At 45.1% G+C, this 20,727-nt stretch overlaps 2 protein-coding genes across 3 annotated transcripts in view; one reads left to right on the top strand and one right to left on the bottom strand.

The window, feature by feature from the left end:
- LOC124001552 (GTP cyclohydrolase 1-like) overlaps positions 1–20,727 on the bottom strand; it is a 36,209-nt gene that overhangs the window by 4,832 nt on the left and 10,650 nt on the right. Inside the window, exon 3 of the mRNA XM_046308438.1 lies at positions 19,522–19,577. Within this exon, the coding sequence (XP_046164394.1) occupies positions 19,522–19,577 (56 nt within the window). The remainder of the gene's footprint in view (positions 1–19,521; positions 19,578–20,727) is intronic.
- The window catches only part of LOC124001550 (protein Smaug homolog 1-like), a 136,620-nt gene that overhangs the window by 107,117 nt on the left and 8,776 nt on the right, over positions 1–20,727 (top strand). The window lies entirely within an intron of this gene.

Below are 20,727 nucleotides of genomic sequence, written 5' to 3'. Positions count from 1 at the left end.
ACTGTTATACAGCTATCTTCCTCTACGGCAACGGAGTTAGGAAAGACGCCTGTGTCTTTGTAGTGACTAGGTGTATTGATACCCCATCCAAAGTGTAATTGATAACATCCTCATGCTCAAAGGGATATTCAATGTCTGCTATTAATTATTTATTTTTGTATCTACTAAATAGGTGCCCTTATTTGTGAGGCATTGGAAAATCTCCATGGTCTTTGAGGTTAAATGTGTGTTTGAAATTCACTGATCAACTGAGGGACCTTACAGATAATTGTATGTGTGGGGAACAGAGATGAGGTAGTTATTCAAATATCATGTTAAACGCTATTATCTCACACAGCGTCAATCCAAGCAATTTATTATGTATTGGCTGTATTACATCCGGCCGTGATAGGGAGTCCCATAGGGTGGTGGACAATTGGCCCAGCGTCGCCTGGGTTTGGCAGGGATACGCCGTCATTGTAAATAAGAATTTGTTCTTAACTGACTTGCCTTTTAAAAGGTTAAAATAAATGTGACTTGTTAAGCACATTTTTACTCCTGAACTTATTTAGGCTTGCCCTAACAAAGGGGTTAAATAGTTGACTCAAGACATTTCTGCTTTTCATTTTTAATTAATGTAATTTTGTATTTATTTTATTTTTTACTAAATGTAATAAATGTTAAATTCAGGCTGTAAAACAAAATGTGGAATAAGTCAAGGGGTGTGAATACTCTCTGAAGCCACTGTGCAGGAACTTAATTTTAGCCAGTTTACTACAGCAGGAAATGTGAATTATATATATATTTTTAATTTTAGTGGTTGATACATTTTTCGTATGAGGTAATCAAGTCTGACATTTTAAAGTAGAAATTACAAACTTTAGAAACCTTGAATAGACTACAAGTTTTAATTTCCTGCTGAGAGATCAAATTCTGGTGATTTTCAAGGAGAGTGAGTGGTATTCTGTGGCAGTCACACTGACAACCAGTTGCAAGTTCCAACCTCCAGTGAGTCAATCTGAGTAGCAGAGCAGTGGATCACGCTAGCCTCATCACAGCCTGACATACCTTCCCCTTTGACCCAATGCTTTTTTACAAACATGACCTCTCCTATCCCTGCAGTTCCATCACTTGGCTTAGCAAAATGCCACAGAACAAGAGGATTACGAAGACTTTCAAATGGGCAGATGCATCGATATGAAGGGATAAAACTGTTGCATCCATCTCAATGAAGCACATTTTGGGTGCAACGCCTTTCAGAGCTCAATTCTTATAAAATTGTATATGTCACATGCTTCGTAGACAACAGGTGTAGACTAACAGTGACATGATTTCTTGCAGGTCCATATCCAACAATGCAGAGTTATATTTTTTTGATAAAAATATAGCCACACAAGGAATAAACACAGTGAATAACGAATAAAAATAACATGAATAACATACACTGAGTGTACAAAACATTAGGAACACTTAATCTTTCCATTCCAGACTGACCAGATGAAAGCTATGATCCCTTATTGATGCCACTTGTTTAAATCTACTTCAAACAGTACAGATGAAAGGGAGGAGACAGGTTAAAGACGGATTTTTAAGCCTTGAGACATGGTATGTATGTATGTATGTATGTATGTATGTATGTATGTATGTATGTATGTATGTATGTATGTATGTATGTATGTATGTATGTATGTATGTATGTATGTATGTATGTATGTATGTATGTATGTATGTATGCATGCATGCATGCATGCATGCTTGCCATTGAGGGTTAATGTGCAAAAGGCCAGAATTTATCGTCATTTACAACATTAACAGTGTATTTCTGATCAATTTGATGTTATTTTAAAAATGGGCAAACATTTTTTGCTTTTCTTTAAAAAACAAGGACATTTCTAAGTGACCCCAAACTTCTGAACGGTAGTGTATGTGTTTGGGTGTCAGTGTGAGTATGTGTGAGTCAGTAGAGGCTGGTGGGGAGAACTATAGGGGGATGGACTCATTGTAATGTCTGGAATATAATAAAGTGCAAAAGAGAGTTAATGCAAAAAAAAAAAAAAAAGTCAATGCAGGTAGTCCAGGGAGCCATTTGTTTAGGTATTTAGCAGTCTTGTTTAGAAGTCTTATGGCTTGGGGGTAGAAACGGTTCAGGGTGCTGTTGGTTCCAGACTTGGTGCATTGGTATTGCTTGCCATGCGGTAGCAGAAAGAACAGTCTGTGGCTTGGGTGGCTGGAGTCTGACCATTTTTTGGGCCTTTCTAACACCTAAGCTAAGGCCCTAACATTTAAAAAAAATATACAGTATGTTTTTACCTGGCCTTATTTCTATTACAGCATATTGGATGACTGGTTCATATTCCATTCATACAGCGATAGGTTTAGGTTTCTACATGATACTTGAATTTTCCCTATACCCATCATGAGGTTGCTACAACCTAGCTTACAAATGAAAGTTTACAACAAAAGAGAAAATCTTTTAGTGATCAAGGTGACATACAGCGACATATTCAATAATGCCTTGCACAAACTCACCTGCATTTAGCTAATCTAGGGTGTAATCATTAGTCCAAACAGATGAAAATTCAGTTGTGTTTATCCCCGTTTCGTTCCGTTTGCTTCATTTTAAGAAATGTTTTTCAAAAGAATTAGCAGAATGAATACACCCCTAATAGTCTACTTTAATAGCTGCCACATACAAACAGTATGATCACTTTGCTCGTCGTATAATTCCTTCTCACATCTATTCGCTAGTCTGTGACCAGGCAAAAAAAATCATAATAATCCAAGCCAAACCGCTAAATAGTTCACCATATTAGCTAACATCATAGTAAATATACAGTTTAAGTCAGAAGTTTACATATACTTAGGTTGGAGTCATTAAAACTCATTTTTCAGTGGGCCAGAAGTTTACATACACTAAATTGACTGTGCCTTTAAACAGCTTGGAAAATTCCAGAAAAATATGTTATGGCTTTAGAAGCTTCTGATTGACATAATTTGAGTCAATTGGAGGTGTACCTGTGGATTTATTTCAAGGCCTGGGAAAATCAAAAAGAAATCAGCCAACACCTCAGAAAACAAATTGTAGACCTCCACAAGACTGGTTCATCCTCGGGAGCTATTTCGCAAGTATAAACACCATGGAACCACGCAGCTGTCATACCACTCAGGAAGGAGACGCGTTCTGTCTTCTAGAGATATGAACGTACTTTGGTGTGAAAATTGCAAATCAATCCAAGAACAACAGCAAAGGACCTTGTGAAGATACTGGAGGAAACAGGTGCAAAAGTATCTATATCCACAGTAAAAACGAGTCCTATATTGACATAACCTGAAAAGGCCTCTCAGCAAGGAAGAAGCCACTGCTCCAAAACCGCCATAAAAAAAGCCAGACTACGGTTTGCAACTGCACATGGGGACAGAGATTGTACTTTTTGGAGAACTGTCCTCTGGTCTGATGAAACAAAAATATAACTGTTTGGCCATAATGGCCATCATTATGTTTGGAAGAAAAAAGCCAAAGAACACCACCCCAACCGTGAAGCACTGGGGTGGGCACATCATGTTGTGGGGGTGCTTTGCTGCAAGAGGGTATAGACCTGGAAAGTATGACATTACTTTGCAGGCTATCTCTGCAGTAGACTGCAACTCCTCCCCCTTTAGCAATGCACTTCACAAAATAGATGGCATCATGAGGAGGAAAATGACGTGGATATATTGAGGCAATATCTCAAGACATCAGTCTGGAAGTTAAAGCTTGGTCGCAAATGGGTCTTCCAAATGAACAATGACCCCAAGCATACTTCCAAAGTTGTGGGAAAATGGCTTAAGGACAACAAAGTCAAGGTATTGGAGTAGCCATCACAAAGCCCTGACCTCAATCCCATAGAAGATTTGTGGGCAGAACTGAAAAAGCGTGTGCGAGAAAGGAGGCCTACAAACCTGAATGAGTTACACCAGCTCTGTCATGAAGAATGGGCCAAAATTCACTCAAGCTTGTGGAAGGCTACCCGAAACGTTTGACCCAAATTAAACCATTTAAAGGCAATGCTACCAAATACTAATTGAGTGTGTATGTAAACTTCTGACCCACTGGGAATGTGAAGAAATAAATAAAAGCTGAAATAAATCATTCTCTACAATTATTCTGACATTTCACATTCTAAAAATAAAGGGGTGATCCTAACTGACCTAAAACAGGGAATTTTTACTGGGATTATAAAAAGGGATTTGTGAAACTGAGTTTAAATGTATTTAGCTAAGGTGTATGTAAACTTCCGACTTTAACTGTAGCTACTAGAACTAACGTGTTAGTAAACCCGCTACAATCATGCAGTATAGTGTACAGCAAGTTACACTGGCGAGCCCGGGTTGCTATAAATTAATAAAACCAAAAGCTTACCTCGACTTGGAAGAGTTCCAGTGTTGGATAGTCATAGGTAGCTAGCTAACATAGCATCCCTTTCTGTTTGAGCAAGTGAAACGAGATAGCTGCATTCGCTAGCTAAATAACATTAAAGCTGCAATATAACTTTTTGGGCGACAACCAAATTCACATAGAAGTGTGTGACATCTTCCGTCAAGATAGAACTGCTAAAGGGGGAGGAGTTGCAGTCTACTGCAGAGATAGCCTGCAAAGTAATGTCATACTTTCCAGGTCTATACCCAAACAGTTCGAACTACTAATTCTGAAAATTACTCTCTCCAGAAATAAGTCTCACTGTTGCCGCCTGCTACCGACCCCCCTCTGCTCCCAGCTGTGCCCTGGACACCATTTGTGAATTGATTGCCCCCTATCTAGCTTCAGAGTTTGTTCTGTTAGGTGACCTAAACTGGGATATGCTTAACACCCCGGCAGTCCTACAGTCTAAGCTAGATGCCCTCAATCTCACACAAATCATCAAGGAACCCACCACGTACAACCCTAACTCTGTAAGCAAGGGCACCCTCATAGACGTCATCCTGACCAACTGGCCCTCCAAATACACCTCCGCTGTCTTCAACCAGGATCTCAGCGACCACTGCCTCATTGCCTGTATCCGCTACGGTGCCGCAGTCAAACGACCACCCCTCATCACTGTCAAACGCTCCCTAAAACACTTCTGTGAGCAGGCCTTTCTAATCGACCTGGCCCGGGTATCCTGGAAGGACATTGACCTCACCCAGTCAGTTGAGGATGCCTGGTCGTTCTTTAAGAGTAACTTCCTCACCATTTTAGATAAGCATGCTCCGTTCAAAAAATGCAGAACAAAGAACAGATACAGCCCTTGGTTCACCCCAGACCTGACTGCCCTCGACCAGCACAAAAACATCCTGTGGCGGACTGCAATAGCATCGAACAGTCCCCGCGATATGCAACTGTTCAGGGAAGTCAGGAACCAATACACGCAGTCAGTCAGGAAAGCTAAGGCCAGCTTCTTCAGGCAGAAGTTTGCATCCTGTAGCTCCAACTCCAAAAAGTTCTGGGACACTGTGAAGTCCATGGAGAACAAGAGCACCTCCTCCCAGCTGCCCACTGCACTGAGGCTAGGGAACACTGTCACCACCGACAAATCCATGATTATCGGTAACTTCAACAAGCATTTCTCAACGGCTGGCCATGCCTTCCGCCTGGCTACTCCTACCTCGGCCAACAGCTCCGCCCCCCCCGCAGCTCCTCATCCAAGCCTCTCCAGGTTCTCCTTTACCCAAATCCAGATAGCAGATGTTCTGAAAGAGCTGCAAAACCTGGACCCGTATAAATCAGCTGGGCTTGACAATCTGGACCCTCTATTTCTGAAACTATCCGCCGTCATTGTCGCAACCCCTATTACCAGCCTGTTCAACCTCTTGCATATCGTCTGAGATCCCCAAGGATTGGAAAGCTGCCGCAGTCATCCCCCTCTTCAAAGGGTGAGACACCCTGGACCTAAACTGTTACAGACCTATATCCATCCTGCCCTGCCTATCTAAGGTCTTCGAAAGCCAAGTCAACAAACAGGTCACTGACCATCTCGAATCCCACCGTACCTTCTCCGCTATGCAATCTGGTTTCCGAGCCGGTCACGGGTGCACCTCAGCCACACTCAAGGTACTAAACGACATCATAACCGCCATCGATAAAAGACAGTACTGTGCAGCCGTCTTCATCGACCTTGCCAAGGCTTTCGACTCTGTCAATCACCATATTCTTATCGGCAGACTCAGTAGCCTCGGTTTTTCGGATGACTGCCTTGCCTGGTTCACCAATTACTTTGCAGACAGAGTTCAGTGTGTCAAATCGGAGGGCATGTTGTCTGGTCCTCTGGCAGTCTCTATGGGGGTGCCACAGGGTTCAATTCTCGGCCCGACTATTTTCTCTGTATATATCAATGATGTTGCTCTTGCTGCGGGCGATTCCCTGATCCACCTCTACGCAGACGACACCATTGTATACACTGTCGGCCCGTCATTGGACACTGTGCTATCTAACCTCCAATCGAGCTTCAATGCCATACAACACTCCTTCCGTGGCCTCCAACTGCTCTTAAATGCTAGTAAAACCAAATGCATGCTTTTCAACCGATCGCTGCCTGCACCCGCATGCCCGACTAGCATCACCACACTGGATGGTTCCGACCTTGAATATGTGGACACCTATAAGTACCTAGGTGTCTGGCTAGACTGCAAACTCTCCTTCCAGACCCATATCAAACATCTCCAATCGAAAATCAAATCAAGAAGAATCGGCTTTCTATTCCGCAACAAAGCCTCCTTCACTCACGCTGCCAAGCTTACCCTAGTAAAACTGACTATCCTACCGATCCTAGACTTCGGCGACGTCATCTACAAAATTGATTCCAACACTCTACTCAGCAAACTGGATGCAGTTTATCACAGTGCCATCCGTTTGGTCACTAAAGCACCTTATACTACCCACCACTGCGACTTGTATGCTCTAGTCGGCTGGCCCTCGCTACATATTCGTCGCCAGACCCACTGGCTCCAGGTCATCTACAAGGCCATGCTAGGCAAAGCTCCGCCTTATCTCAGCTCACTGGTCACGATGGCAACACCCATCCGTAGCACGCGCTCCAGCAGGTGTATCTCATTGATCATCCCTAAAGCCAACACCTCATTCGGCCGCCTTTCGTTCCAGGTCTCTGCTGCCTGTGACTGGAACGAATTGCAAAAAAATATATAAAAAAATAAAAATAAAATAAAATTAAAAATTAAAAAATAAAAATCGCTGAAGTTGGAGACTTTTATCTCCCTCACCAACTTCAAACATCAGCTAGCTGAGCAGCTAACCGATCGCTGCAGCTGTAGATAATCTATTGGTAAACAGCACACCCATTTTCACCTACCTCATCCCCACAGTTTTTATTTATTTACTTTTCTGCTCTTTTGCACACCAATATCTCTACCTGTACATGATCATCTGATCATTTATCACTCCAGTGTTAATCTGCAATATTGTAATTATTTGCCTACCTCCTCATGCCTTTTGCACACATTGTATATAGACTCCCCTTTTTTCTCTGTGTTATTGACTTGTTAATTGTTTACTCCATGTGTAACTGTGTTGTCTGTTCACACTGCTATGCTTGATCTTGGCCAGGTCGCAGTTGCAAATGAGAACCTGTTCTCAACTAGCCTACCTGGTTAAATAAAGGTGAAATAAAAAAATATATTTAAAAAAAATTCACTGAACAAAAATACTAATACGCTAAATTACTTAGTACATGTAAAAAGGTCAATTGAAATATATTTATTAGGCCCTAATCTATGGATTTCACATTACTGGAAATAAACATATGCATCAGATGGTCACAGATACTTAAAAAATAAAGTAGGGGCGTAGATGAGAAAACCAGTCAGTATCTGGTGTGACCACCATTTGGCTCATGCAGCGCGACATCTACTTCACAATAGAGTTGATCAGGCTGTCGATTGTGTCCCTTGAAATGTTGTCCCACTTCTCTTCAATGGCTATGCAAAGTTGCTGGATATTGGCAGGAACTGGAACACGCTGTCGTACACGTCAATCCAGAGCATCCCAAAATATGCTCAATGGTCGACATGTCTGGTGAGTATGCAGGCCATGGAAGGACTGGGGCATTTTTAGCTTCCAGGAAATGTGTACAGATGGCGGCGGATGAATGGCACGACAATGAGACTCAGGATCTCGACACGGTTTCTCTGTGCATTCAAATTGCCATCGATAAAATGCAATTGTGTTCGTTGTCCGTAGCTTGCAACAACACATCATCGGGTGGGTAAAACTAACCTGTCTCACGACGGTCTAAACACAGCTCACGTTCCCTATTAGTGGGTGAACAATCCAACGCTTGGTGAATTCTGCTTCACAATGATAGGAAGAGCCGACATCGAAGGATGCTCTGCCTGCCATAACTCCACCGCCACCATGGGGCACTCTGTTCACAGCATTGACATCAGCAAACCCCTCGCCTGCATGACGCCACATCTGCCGGTACAGTTGAAACTGGGATTAATCCGTGAAGAGCACACTTCTCCAGCGTGCCAGTGCTCATTGAAGTTGGTTACGACGCTAAACTTCAGTCAGGTCAAGACGCTGGTGAGGACAAGCATGCAGATTACCTTCCCTGAGACGGTTTCTGAAAGTTTGTGTAAACCCACAGTTTCATCAGCTGACCAGGTGGCTGGTCTTAGACAATCCCTTAGGTGAAGCCGGAACTGACATGGTCTACGGTTGTGTGGCCCATTGGACGTACTGCCAAATTCTCTAAAACTATGTTTGAGGCAATTTATGGTAGAGAAATTAACATGTAATTCCTTTGCAACAGCTCTGATGTACATTTCTGCAGTCAGCATGACAATTGCACACTCCCTCAAAACATCTGTGGCATTGTGTTGTGTGACAAAACAGTATATTTTAGAGAGGCCTTTTATTATCACGCTATTTAATCAGCTTCTTGATATATCACACCTGTCAGGTGGATGGATAATCTTGGCCAAGTAGAAATAACAGGGATGTAAACATATTTGTGCACAAAATTAGAGAAATAAGCTTTTTGTGCGTATGGAACATTTCTGGGATCGTTTATTTCAGCTTATGAAACATGGGACCAACACTTTACATGTTGCATTTATATTTTTGCCCAGTATAGATCTGTCATTATCATTGAAAGCAAGTCTAAGAAGGGTTAGAGCTGTTCTATGAGTGCTATTTCTATTGCTTCCCGTTCTGAAGTTTTGTTTGTCTTTTACTGTCGTACTCCGAAAGTAATTGCAATTGCGCACACATTGATGTCAGACATGCACCTACTGTACCTTAATGCTCTGTTGCCGATGACTGGGATGAATGCAGGAGCAGATTTCAGCAGCAGGACAAGACGCCCATATTTCAGTCAAAAAGAGGGTGTGTAGGTGATAGGCCTATCTGGCTTATTTAATGATGGTCATAATGCTTCTTGACAGTGTCATAAAGTGCATTTTCTTAGTCCAAATAAAGTGACACAGGATGTCATAATGCTTCATGACAGAGTCATAAAGTGTATTTTCTACAAGTTATTTAAAAAAATGCAGAATATAACAAAGGATTTAAGAAACGAAAGGAAACTTCTTGGCAGGGCAAAAAATATTTGAATAAATGTGGGTTGACACTTATGTATGCGACACTTTGTCATGCAGGTGAAAGAGGACCCAAACGCGACTTAACAGAAACAGAGTTTATTAAAGTCCAAAACGGAATAACAGAAATCCTCTAGATTTGTAGAGGGGAAAACAACTGGAGAAGCGGCCACAGACTGCAGGTCGCTTCGGGTAGGCGCAGGCCGTAGTCGACTGAGACACCTGCTCACACGCAGCATCTGATGAAGGCACAAAACACGACAGGACAGGGTGATACACAATCACGGCAAAAACACGACAGGACAGGGCGAAACGCAATCACAGCATGGTGAATACAATACAAGGAACCGACGGAACAGGAACGGATCACAAAGGAATAAATAGGGACTCTAATCAGGGGAAAGGATCGGGAACAGGTGTGGGAAGACTAAATGATGATTAGGGGAATAGGAACAGCTGGGAGCAGGAACGGAACGACAGAGAGAAGAGAGAGCGAGAGAGTGAGAGAGGGAGGGGGAGAGAGAGGGATAGAACCAAACAAGACCAGCAGAGGGAAACGAATAGCATGGGGAGCACAGGGACAAGACATGACAATAAATGACAAACATGACAGTACCCCCCACTCACCGAGCGCCTCCTGGCGCACTCGAGGAGGAATCCTGGCGGCAACGGAGGAAATCATCGATGAGCGAACGGTCCAGCACGTCCCGAGACGGAACCCAACTCCTCTCCTCAGGACCGTAACCCTCCCAATCCACTAGGTATTGGTGACCCCGTCCCCGAGAACGCATGTCCATAATCTTATGTACCTTGTAAATAGGTGCGCTCTCGACAAGGACGGGAGGGGGGAGGGAAGACGAACGGGGTGCGAAGAAAGGGCTTAACACAGGAGACATGGAAGACAGGATGGACGCGACGAAGATGTCGCGGAAGAAGCAGTCGCACAGCGACAGGATTGACGACCTGGGAGACACGGAACGGACCAATGAACCGCGGAGTCAACTTACGAGAAGCTGTCGTAAGAGGAAGGTTGGGAGTGGAAAGCCACACTCTCTGGCCGCAACAATACCTTGGACTCTTAATCCTGCGTTTATTGGCGGCTCTCACCGTCTGTGCCCTGTAACGGCAAAGTGCAGACCTCACCCTCCTCCAGGTGCGCTCACAACGTTGGACAAACGCTTGAGCGGAGGGAACGCTGGACTCGGCAAGCTGGGATGAGAACAGAGGAGGCTGGTAACCCAGACTACTCTGAAACGGAGATAACCCGGTAGCAGACGAAGGAAGCGAATTGTGAGCGTATTCTGCCCAGGGGAGCTGTTCTGCCCAAGACGCAGGGTTTCTGAAAGAAAGGCTGCGTAGTATGCGACCAATCGTCTGATTGGCCCTCTCTGCTTGACCGTTAGACTGGGGATGAAACCCGGAAGAGAGACTGACGGACGCACCAATCAAACGACAGAACTCCCTCCAAAACTGTGACGTGAATTGCGGGCCTCTGTCTGAAACGGCGTCTAACGGGAGGCCATGAATTCTGAATACATTCTCAATAATGATTTGTGCCGTCTCCTTAGCGGAAGGAAGTTTAGCGAGGGGAATGAAATGTGCCGCCTTAGAGAACCTATCGACAACCGTCAGAATCACAGTCTTCCCCGCAGACAAAGGCAGACCGGTAATGAAGTCTAAGGCAATGTGAGACCATGGTCGAGAAGGAATGGGGAGCGGTCTGAGACGACCGGCAGGAGGAGAGTTACCCGACTTAGTCTGCGCGCAGTCCGAACAAGCAGCCACGAAACGGCGCGTGTCACGCTCCTGAGTCGGCCACCAAAAGCGCTGGCGAATAGACGCAAGAGTGCCTCGAACACCGGGATGACCAGCTAACTTGGCAGAGTGAGCCCACTGAAGAACAGCCAGACGAGTGGAAACAGGAACGAAAAGGAGGTTACTAGGACAAGCGCGCGGCGACGCAGTGTGCGTGAGTGCTTGCTTAACCTGTCTTTCAATTCCCCAGACTGTTAACCCGACAACACGCCCATAAGGAAGAATCCCCTCGGGATCAGTAGAAGCCACAGAAGAACTAAACAGACGGGATAAGGCATCAGGCTTGGTGTTCTTGCTACCCGGACGGTAAGAAATCACAAACTCGAAACGAGCGAAAAACAACGCCCAACGAGCTTGACGGGCATTAAGTCGTTTGGCAGAACGGATGTACTCAAGGTTCTTATGGTCTGTCCAAACGACAAAAGGAACGGTCGCCCCTCCAACCACTGTCGCCATTCGCCTAGGGCTAAGCGGATGGCGAGCAGTTCACGGTTACCCACATCATAGTTGCGCTCAGATGGCGACAGGCGATGAGAAAAATAAGCGCAAGGATGAACCTTATCGTCAGACTGGAAGCGCTGGGATAGGATGGCTCCCACGCCTACCTCTGAAGCGTCAACCTCGACAATGAATTGTCTAGTGACGTCAGGAGTAACGAGGATAGGAGCGGACGTAAAACGTTCTTTTAGAAGATCAAAAGCTCCCTGGGCGGAACCGGACCACTTAAAACACGTCTTAACAGAAGTAAGAGCTGTGAGAGGGGCAGCAACTTGACCGAAATTACGAATGAAACGCCGATAGAAATTAGCGAAACCTAAAAAGCGCTGCAACTCGACACGTGACCTTGGAACGGGCCAATCACTGACAGCTTGGACCTTAGCGGAATCCATCTGAATGCCTTCAGCGGAAATAACGGAACCGAGAAAAGTAACGGAGGAGACATGAAAAGAGCACTTCTCAGCCTTTACGTAGAGACAATTCTCTAAAAGGCGCTGTAGAACACGTCGAACGTGCTGAACATGAATCTCGAGTGACGGAGAAAAAAATCAGGATATCGTCAAGATAGACAAAAACAAAAATGTTCAGCATGTCTCTCAGAACATCATTAACTAATGCCTGAAAAACAGCTGGCGCATTGGCGAGACCGAACGGCAGAACCCGGTACTCAAAATGCCCTAACGGAGTGTTAAACGCCGTTTTCCACTCGTCCCCTCTCTGATGCGCACGAGATGGTAAGCGTTACGAAGGTCCAACTTAGTAAAGCACCTGGCTCCCTGCAGAATCTCGAAGGCTGATGACATAAGGGGGAAGCGGATAACGATTCTTAACCGTTATGTCATTCAGCCCTCGATATCCACGCAGGGGCGCAGAGTACCGTCCTTCTTTTTAACAAAAAGAACCCCGCCCCGGCCGGAGAAGAAGAAGGCACTATGGTACCGGCGTCAAGAGACACAGACAAATAATCCTCGAGAGCCTTACGTTCGGGAGCCGACAGAGAGTATAGTCTACCTCGAGGAGGAGTGGTCCCCGGAAGGAGATCAATACTACAATCATACGACCGGTGAGGAGGAAGGGAGTTGGCTCGGGACCGACTGAAGACCGTGCGCAGATCATGATATTCCTCCGGCACTCCTGTCAAATCGCCAGGTTCCTCCTGAGAAGTAGGAACAGAAGAAACGGGAGGGATGGCAGACATTAAACACTTCACATGACAAGAAACGTTCCAGGATAGGATAGAATTACTAGACCAATTAATAGAAGGATTATGACATACTAGCCAGGGATGACCCAAAACAACAGGTGTAAACGGTGAACGGAAAATTAAAAAAGAAATAGTCTCACTGTGGTTACCAGATACTGTGAGAGTTAAAGGTAGTGTCTCAAATTTGATACTGGGAAGATGACTACCATCTAAGGCAAACATGGGCGTAGGCCTGTCTAACGGTCTGAAAGGAATGTTATGTTTCCGAACCCATGCTTCGTCCATGAAACAACCCTCAGCCCCAGAGTCAATCAAAGCACTGCATGTAGCACCCGAACCGGTCCAGCGTAGATGGACCGACATAGTAGTACAAGATCTAGATGAAGGGACCTGAGTAGTAGCGCTCACCAGTAGCCCTCCGCTTACTGATGGACTCTGGCCTCTTACTGGACATGAATTAACAAAATGTCCAGCAACTCCGCAATAGAGGCACAGGCGGTTGGTGATCCTCCGTTCCCTCTCCTTATTCGAGATGCGAATCCCTCCCAGCTGCATGGGCTCAGTCTCAAAGCCAGAGGAGGGAGATGGTTGCGATGCGGAGCAGGGAAACACCGTTGATGCGAGCTCTCTTCCACGAGCCCGGTGACGAAGATCTACCCGTCGTTCTATGCGGATGGCGAGAGCAATCAAAGAATCCACATCTGATGGAACCTCCCGGGAGAGAATCTCATCCTTAACCACTGCGTGGAGTCCCTCCAGAAAACGAGCGAGCAGCGCCGGCTCGTTCCACTCACTAGAGGCAGCAAGAGTGCGAAACTCAATGGAATAATCCGTTATGGACCGTTCACCTTGGCATAAGGAAGCCAGGGCCCTAGAAGCCTCCCCACCAAAAACTGAACGGTCAAAAACCCTAATCATCTCCTCTTTAAAGTTCTGGAATCTGTTAGAGCAATCAGCCCTTGCCTCCCAGATAGCTGTGCCCCATTCTCGAGCCCGGCCAGTAAGGAGTGAAATGACGTAAGCAACCCGAGCTCTCTCTCTAGAGTATGTGTGGGGTTGGAGAGAGAACACAATCTCACACTGCGTGAGAAAGGAGCGGCACTCAGTGGGCTGCCCGGAGTAGCAAGGTGGGTTATTAACCCTGGGTTCTGGAGGCTCGGCAGGCCAGGGAGTAACAGGTGGCACGAGACGTAGACTCTGGAACTGTCCAGAGAGGTCGGAAACCTGAGCGGCCAGGTTCTCCACGGCATGGCGAGCAGCAGACAATTCCTGCTCGTGTCTGCCGAGCATGGCTCCTTGGATCTCGACGGCAGTGTAACGAGCGTCTGAAGTCGCTGGGTCCATTCCTTGGTCGGTTCCTTCTGTCATGCAGGTGAAAGAGGACCCAAACGCGACTTAACAGAAACAGAGTTTATTAAAGTCCAAAACGGAATAACAGAAATCCTCTAGATTTGTAGAGGGAAAACAACTGGAGAAGCGGCCACAGACTGCAGGTCGCTTTAGGCGCAGGCCGTAGTCGACTGAGACACCTGCTCACACGCAGCATCTGATGAAGGCACAAAACACGACAGGACAGGGTGATACACAATCACGGCAAAAACACGACAGGACAGGGCGAAACGCAATCACAGCATGGTGAATACAATACAAGGAACCGACGGAACAGGAACGGATCACAAAGGAATAAATAGGGACTCTAATCAGGGGAAAGGATCGGGAACAGGTGTGGGAAGACTAAATGATGATTAGGGGAATAGGAACAGCTGGGAGCAGGAACGGAACGACAGAGAGAAGAGAGAGCGAGAGAGTGAGAGAGGGAGGGGGAGAGAGAGGGATAGAACCAAACAAGACCAGCAGAGGGAAACGAATAGCATGGGGAGCACAGGGACAAGACATGACAATAAATGACAAACATGACACACTTATGTTGGCTGGGCTCCCTGCCTGTGCCATTAAACCCCTTCAACTCATCCAGAACGCCGCAGCCCGTCTGGTGTTCAACCTTCCCAAGTTCTCTCACGTCACCCCGCTCCTCCGTTCTCTCCACTGGCTTCCAGTTGAAGCTCGCATCCGCTACAAGACCATGGTGCTTGCCTACGGAGCTGTGAGGGGAACGGCACCTCAGTACCTCCAGGCTCTGATCAGGCCCTACACCCAAACAAGGGCACTGCGTTCATCCACCTCTGGCCTGCTCGCCTCCCTACCACTGAGGAAGTACAGCTCCCGCTCAGCCCAGTCAAAACTGTTCGCTGCCCTGGCCCCCAATGGTGGAACAAACTCCCTCATGACGCCAGGACAGCGGAGTCAATCACCACCTTCCGGAGACACCTGAAACCCCACCTCTTTAAGGAATACCTAGGATAGGATAAGTAATCCCTCTCACCCCCCCCCCCAAGTTTTAGATGCACTATTGTTAAGTGACTGTCCCACTGGATGTCATAAGGTGAATGCACCAATTTGTAAGTCGCTCTGGATAAGAGCGTCTGCTAAATGACTTAAATGTAAATGTATAACCAGCCATAAAATAGCGCAAAATGTCATAACAGGGATAAATATGGGTTATGAGTGGTAAAACCATATTATGACAGGTTATGACAAGTTGTCAGCTGTTATAACATGGTTATGACTCCAGAGTGGCGCTGTAATCTAAGGCACTGCATTGCGGTGCTAGAGGTGTCACTACAGACCCTGGTTCGATCCCGGGCTGTAACACAACCGGCTGTGATCGGGAGACCCATAGGGTGGCTCACAATTGGCCCAGCGTCATGATAGTAGGGGAGGGTTTGACCGGGGTAGGCCTTTGATAGGGTGGACAACTTGTCATGTTCATGCTGCAAGAGCTCTGATAGGTTGGAGAACGTCCTCTGGAAGTTGTCATAATTACTGTGTAAGTTTATGGAATGGAGTGAGAACCATGAGCCTCCTAAGGTTTTGTATTGAAGTCAATCGAGCTGTCCTCCGGCTACACGCAGAAAGTACTGTAGACCTTCATTGCAAAACAGTGTGTTTTAATAAAATTATACTAACTTATTCACGTTCACAAATCATTTATCTAAAAAATATAACTTTAATGTTTCACTATTTAACATTTTCAGAAATTGGTCTTGGATGAATTTGCTGATGTGATCCATGACCAGCCTTTCAAAGTAGTTCATGGTATGGGGCAATAATGCTATAGTGATAGTTTAGACAGGTTACCTTGGCGTTCTTGGGCACAGGCACTATGGTGGTCTGCTTGAAACATGTAGGTATTACAGACTAGGGGTTGAAAATGTCAGTTTAGCCACTTGCCAACTGATCAGTGCATGCTCCGAGTACGCGTAATCCGTCTGCAGCCTTGAGAATGTTAACCTGTTTAAAAGTCTTACTCACGTCGGCTGCGGTGAGCGTGATCACACAGTCGTCCGTAACAGGTGGTGCGCTCACGCATGGTTCAGTGTTGCTTGCCTCAAAGCGAGTATAGAAGGCATTTAGCTCGTCTGGGAAGCGCATGGCTGGGTTTCCCTTAGTAATCTGTGATAGTTTGCAAGCCCTGCCACATCAGACGAGTGTCAGGTATAGTATGATAGTGGGATTTCTTATAAGCGTCCATGTCAGTGTCCCACTCCTTGAAAGCGGCAGCTCTAGCCTATATCTCATGGCAGATGTTGCCTGAAATCCATGGCTTCTGCTTGGGGTATGTACGTATCGTCATTGTGGAGACGACATCGTCGATGCACTTATTAATGTAGCCAGTGACTGATGTGGCGCACTTCTCAATGCCATCGGATGAATCCCAGAGCATATTCCAGTCTGTGCAAGCAAAACAGTCCTGAAGCTTAGCATTCACCTAATCAGATCACTTCCAAATTGAGCGTGTCACTGGTACTGCCTTTTGGGGTTTTTGCTTGTAAGCAGGAATCAGGATGATAGGAGTTAGGGTCAAATGGAGGATGAGTTTTGTATGAGTCTCTGTTTGTAGAGTAAAGGTGATCTGGAGTTTTTTCCCCCTCTAGTTGCACAGGTGACATGGTAGAAATGAAGTCAAATGGATGAGTTTTCCTGCATTAACCTCTTGGTCCTACCTGGCACGCAGGCGTCCCATCTAGAGCTCTGGAAATGCAAATGCGCTACGCTAAATGCTAATAGTATTAGTTAAAACTCAAACGTTCATTAAAATACACATGCAGGGTATTGAATTAAAGCTACACTCGTTGTGAATCCAGGCAACAAGTGAGATTTTTAAATGCTTTTTGGCGAAAGCATGAGAAGCTATTATCTGATAGCATGTAACACCCCAAAAAGACCAGCAGGGGACGTAAACAAAATAATTAGCATAGTCGGCGCTACACAAACTGCACAAATAAAATATAAAACATTCATTACCTTTGACCATCTTCTTTGTTGGCACTCCTAGATGTCCCATAATCACTATTGGGTCTTTTTTTCGATTTAAATCGGTCCATATATAGCCTAGATATCGATCTATGAAGACTGTGTGATAAACGGGAAAAAAAATAGCATTTCATAACGTAACGTTATTTTTTTTAAATCAAAAAGTCGACGATAAACTTTCACAAAACACTTCGAAATACTTTTGTAATGAAACTTTAGGTATTAGTAAACGTTAATAAGCGATCAAATTAATCACGAGACGAAGTGTTTTCTATAGGGGTCAGTCTTGAAATACTGTCCGTGTATTTCTCAACCAACCGAAACGCACGTTCTGTTATATTCACAGCCGTGATTTAACCAGTTTTATAAACGTCTGAGTGTTTTCTATCCACACATACTAATCATATGCATATACTATATTCCTGGCCTGAGTAGCAGGGCACTGAAATGTTGCGAGATTTTTAACAGAATGTTCGAAAAAGTAGAGGGTCGACTTAACAGGTTAAAATAACCGGCAACTAGGAGCGCTGCCTCTGGATGAGCATTTTCTTGTTGACTTATGGCCCTATATAGCTCGTTGAGTGCGGTCTTAGTGCTTAGCATCGGTTTGTGGTGGTAAATAGACAGCTACGAAAAATATAAATAAACTCTGGGTAAATAGTATGGTCTACAGCTAATCATGAGTTATAACTCCTTGATATTAGAGATCGCGACCAGCTTTTGTTAATGGACCGTTGGGGGAGTTGCAGCGATGAGACAAGATTGTAATTGGAACTCAATTGGATATCACAATTCTTTTTTAAATAAAAAGACACACCCCACCCACCCTTGAGTTTACGAGACACTGCCGTTCTGTCTTGCCGATGCATAGAAAAACTAGCTAGCTTTATAATAACCATGTCCTCGTTCAGCCACAGTTCTTCAGGTCCCGTTGATAGGATACTTTTGAACAGAGCTCGTCTAGTTTGTTCTACGGTGATTCGCAGATAGAACAGACGGTAGGGGTGGTTTATTCACTCTCTGCTTTCATCAGTGCCCCCACGTCGGCCTCTATATGGAACGTCTTTTCCTCTTTCGAGTGTCTGGGATTAGTAGAATTCTTCATCCAAATCAGAGGTTAGTGATCACATTTCTGAAGTCCAGAAGCTCTTTTCGGTCATAGGAAACAATGGCGGAAACATTATGTACAAAAAAAAGTTAAGATTAGCACAATATTTTTGGTCAGGAGTCCGTAAAACAGTTTACCGCTATACATGCCAGTGCCATTACCTGAAGTGTACTCTCCAAAATAAAAGTTACTCTTTAAAAAATTAAAGTATTGCTGGTATTGTGTTTTGTATGGTGAGCACTGGTGTATCAGCGTGTGTGCCTGCGTAGCTGCGTGTGGCATAGACACCATGGCCACATGGGTGGGGAAGGGAAGTAAGAGTATGTATTAGTGAAAGGGGCTAAGCCTCAGGTATTGGGTCAGATGGGATCAGAATCCTCTCATCACATACACACTCCTAATCAGCTTAAGGTTCCACCCTGAATGGCCTCTCCACTTAAATAGCCTCACAGCAAACACTACGGCTATGCTACACGAACGCTACACTGTAGAAGCTAATGTATAGCTAACCCACTAAACCCAGGTCCAGCTCTCTGGGCTACAACATGAGTCAGCCTCTTAGTTCATCAAAGTGTTGTAGTTCCTATTATCTAATAGGTGACCATATTGTACTGTATTGCCTGAAGGACTGTCTAGGAACAGATTACATATTTGTACATTATACTGCACACGTGGATTGAGTCTAGGTAATCCCGATCCCTCCAATTTCCCAATATCCAACCCTACTGTTAGGATTTTTTGCCATAGGAATTCCATACCTTGGTGCGGTTCCCTGGTATACCGGCAAGAACATCAATAGCTAACGATATCCACACTGAAGAAGGCTGTTAAGTCGAAAGTCTCAGTACACTATCCCCTTTGTTCAAAATAATTTTTACTGCAATTGAAAAATGAAGTAGCTTTTTGCAACATCCATTACATTTTATTTAATATCACAATAGCAAATACACTATTACACTTTCCATACACTTACCTGGCCAGCTTGCTGAGACCCAGCACCCTCTTATTGGGGAGGTAGCCTATATGGACCTGGGGGAGAGAAGAGAGACCAATTCTGCCATCAATGATGGCCAACTTCCGCATTATAGCATATTCACAACAACAGACAGTAAATCATGTTGTCCCAAATTCTGCACTGACAAACAGACCCAACTGGCATGATATGTACAGTATATCTCAGTGTTTGAAGTGGGCTGGATATGACTCAATGGATTCCACCCCATGTCTTCTGTGTATAAGAAGACTGTTAGCCCGCTGAGCTAAAGCCTAGGCATTAGGGAGCGAACACATGTGAGCGAACACATTTCTCCTCAACAAGTTCTCATCACGTGATGAAGGCAAGCTGAACACTTGCTTTCCACCTTGATGGGCTGCTGCGTGGGAAAGATAAGAATCATAAGAAGCAAAGGCAAAAGGCAACATTTATCTAAAGGCCATCGGAGAAGTGAAGGGGAGGTAAGGGAGTCACGTCTGCACCATGGATAAATACGCAGCAGATGAAAGCCCTGAAGAGGATTGAGCTCGACTCTTCTCCCCATCCAGCTGGTGAGCCTGCTACTGCAGGCTAAATACCCCCTCCCTCCCTCCACCCATTCCCCACCCACCCTCCACTCAAATGTCAGCAGCAATGTGCTGAAACAGGCAGAGAGAGAAAGGGCATGAATGCAAGGATTTCCCCTCCTACTCTTTTCTCCCTCTCTTTTGCTAGGTAGTGATAAAATGCATTTCTGAACAGGGTGAATTTAAAAAATGAAGAAAAATCTTCACTTTGAAAAAAAGGGATTCACGTTTGATTAAAAGTGGGGATCAGATATGGGCATCATGGTTTTTCAAAGGTATGTGGTGTAAAAGTAGGCCTAACAGCATAGCTCAATGAAAACAAATACCACCTTGTTGTTAGGTGATAAGAGACACTAAAGGCGTTAAAAGACAACTGACTGGACGCGCTAAAAAAATATTTTTAATCTTAGCCCTGAGCTCGCGGGGAGAAATCGGTGAGTCATTATAGCGCTCGGCGATCGGCTCAGATAGATGCGCAGGGAAATATATAAGTGTGTTGATAAGAGGCGACCAGCACTTGTGATGACAACAGGGAGCTATCAGCGGGGAAATTAGGTGGACGGGAGTAATGTGGCCTTCTGACAGCCAGCCGCTGACAAACAAACACACACCACAAAGA

This window comes from Oncorhynchus gorbuscha, linkage group LG17 (genome assembly GCF_021184085.1).
Source record: "Oncorhynchus gorbuscha isolate QuinsamMale2020 ecotype Even-year linkage group LG17, OgorEven_v1.0, whole genome shotgun sequence".
NCBI classification, from domain to species: Eukaryota; Metazoa; Chordata; class Actinopteri; order Salmoniformes; family Salmonidae; genus Oncorhynchus; species Oncorhynchus gorbuscha.
The sequence above is the reverse complement of the archived record's forward strand: the minus strand, read 5'-3'. Positions and strand labels throughout refer to the sequence as shown.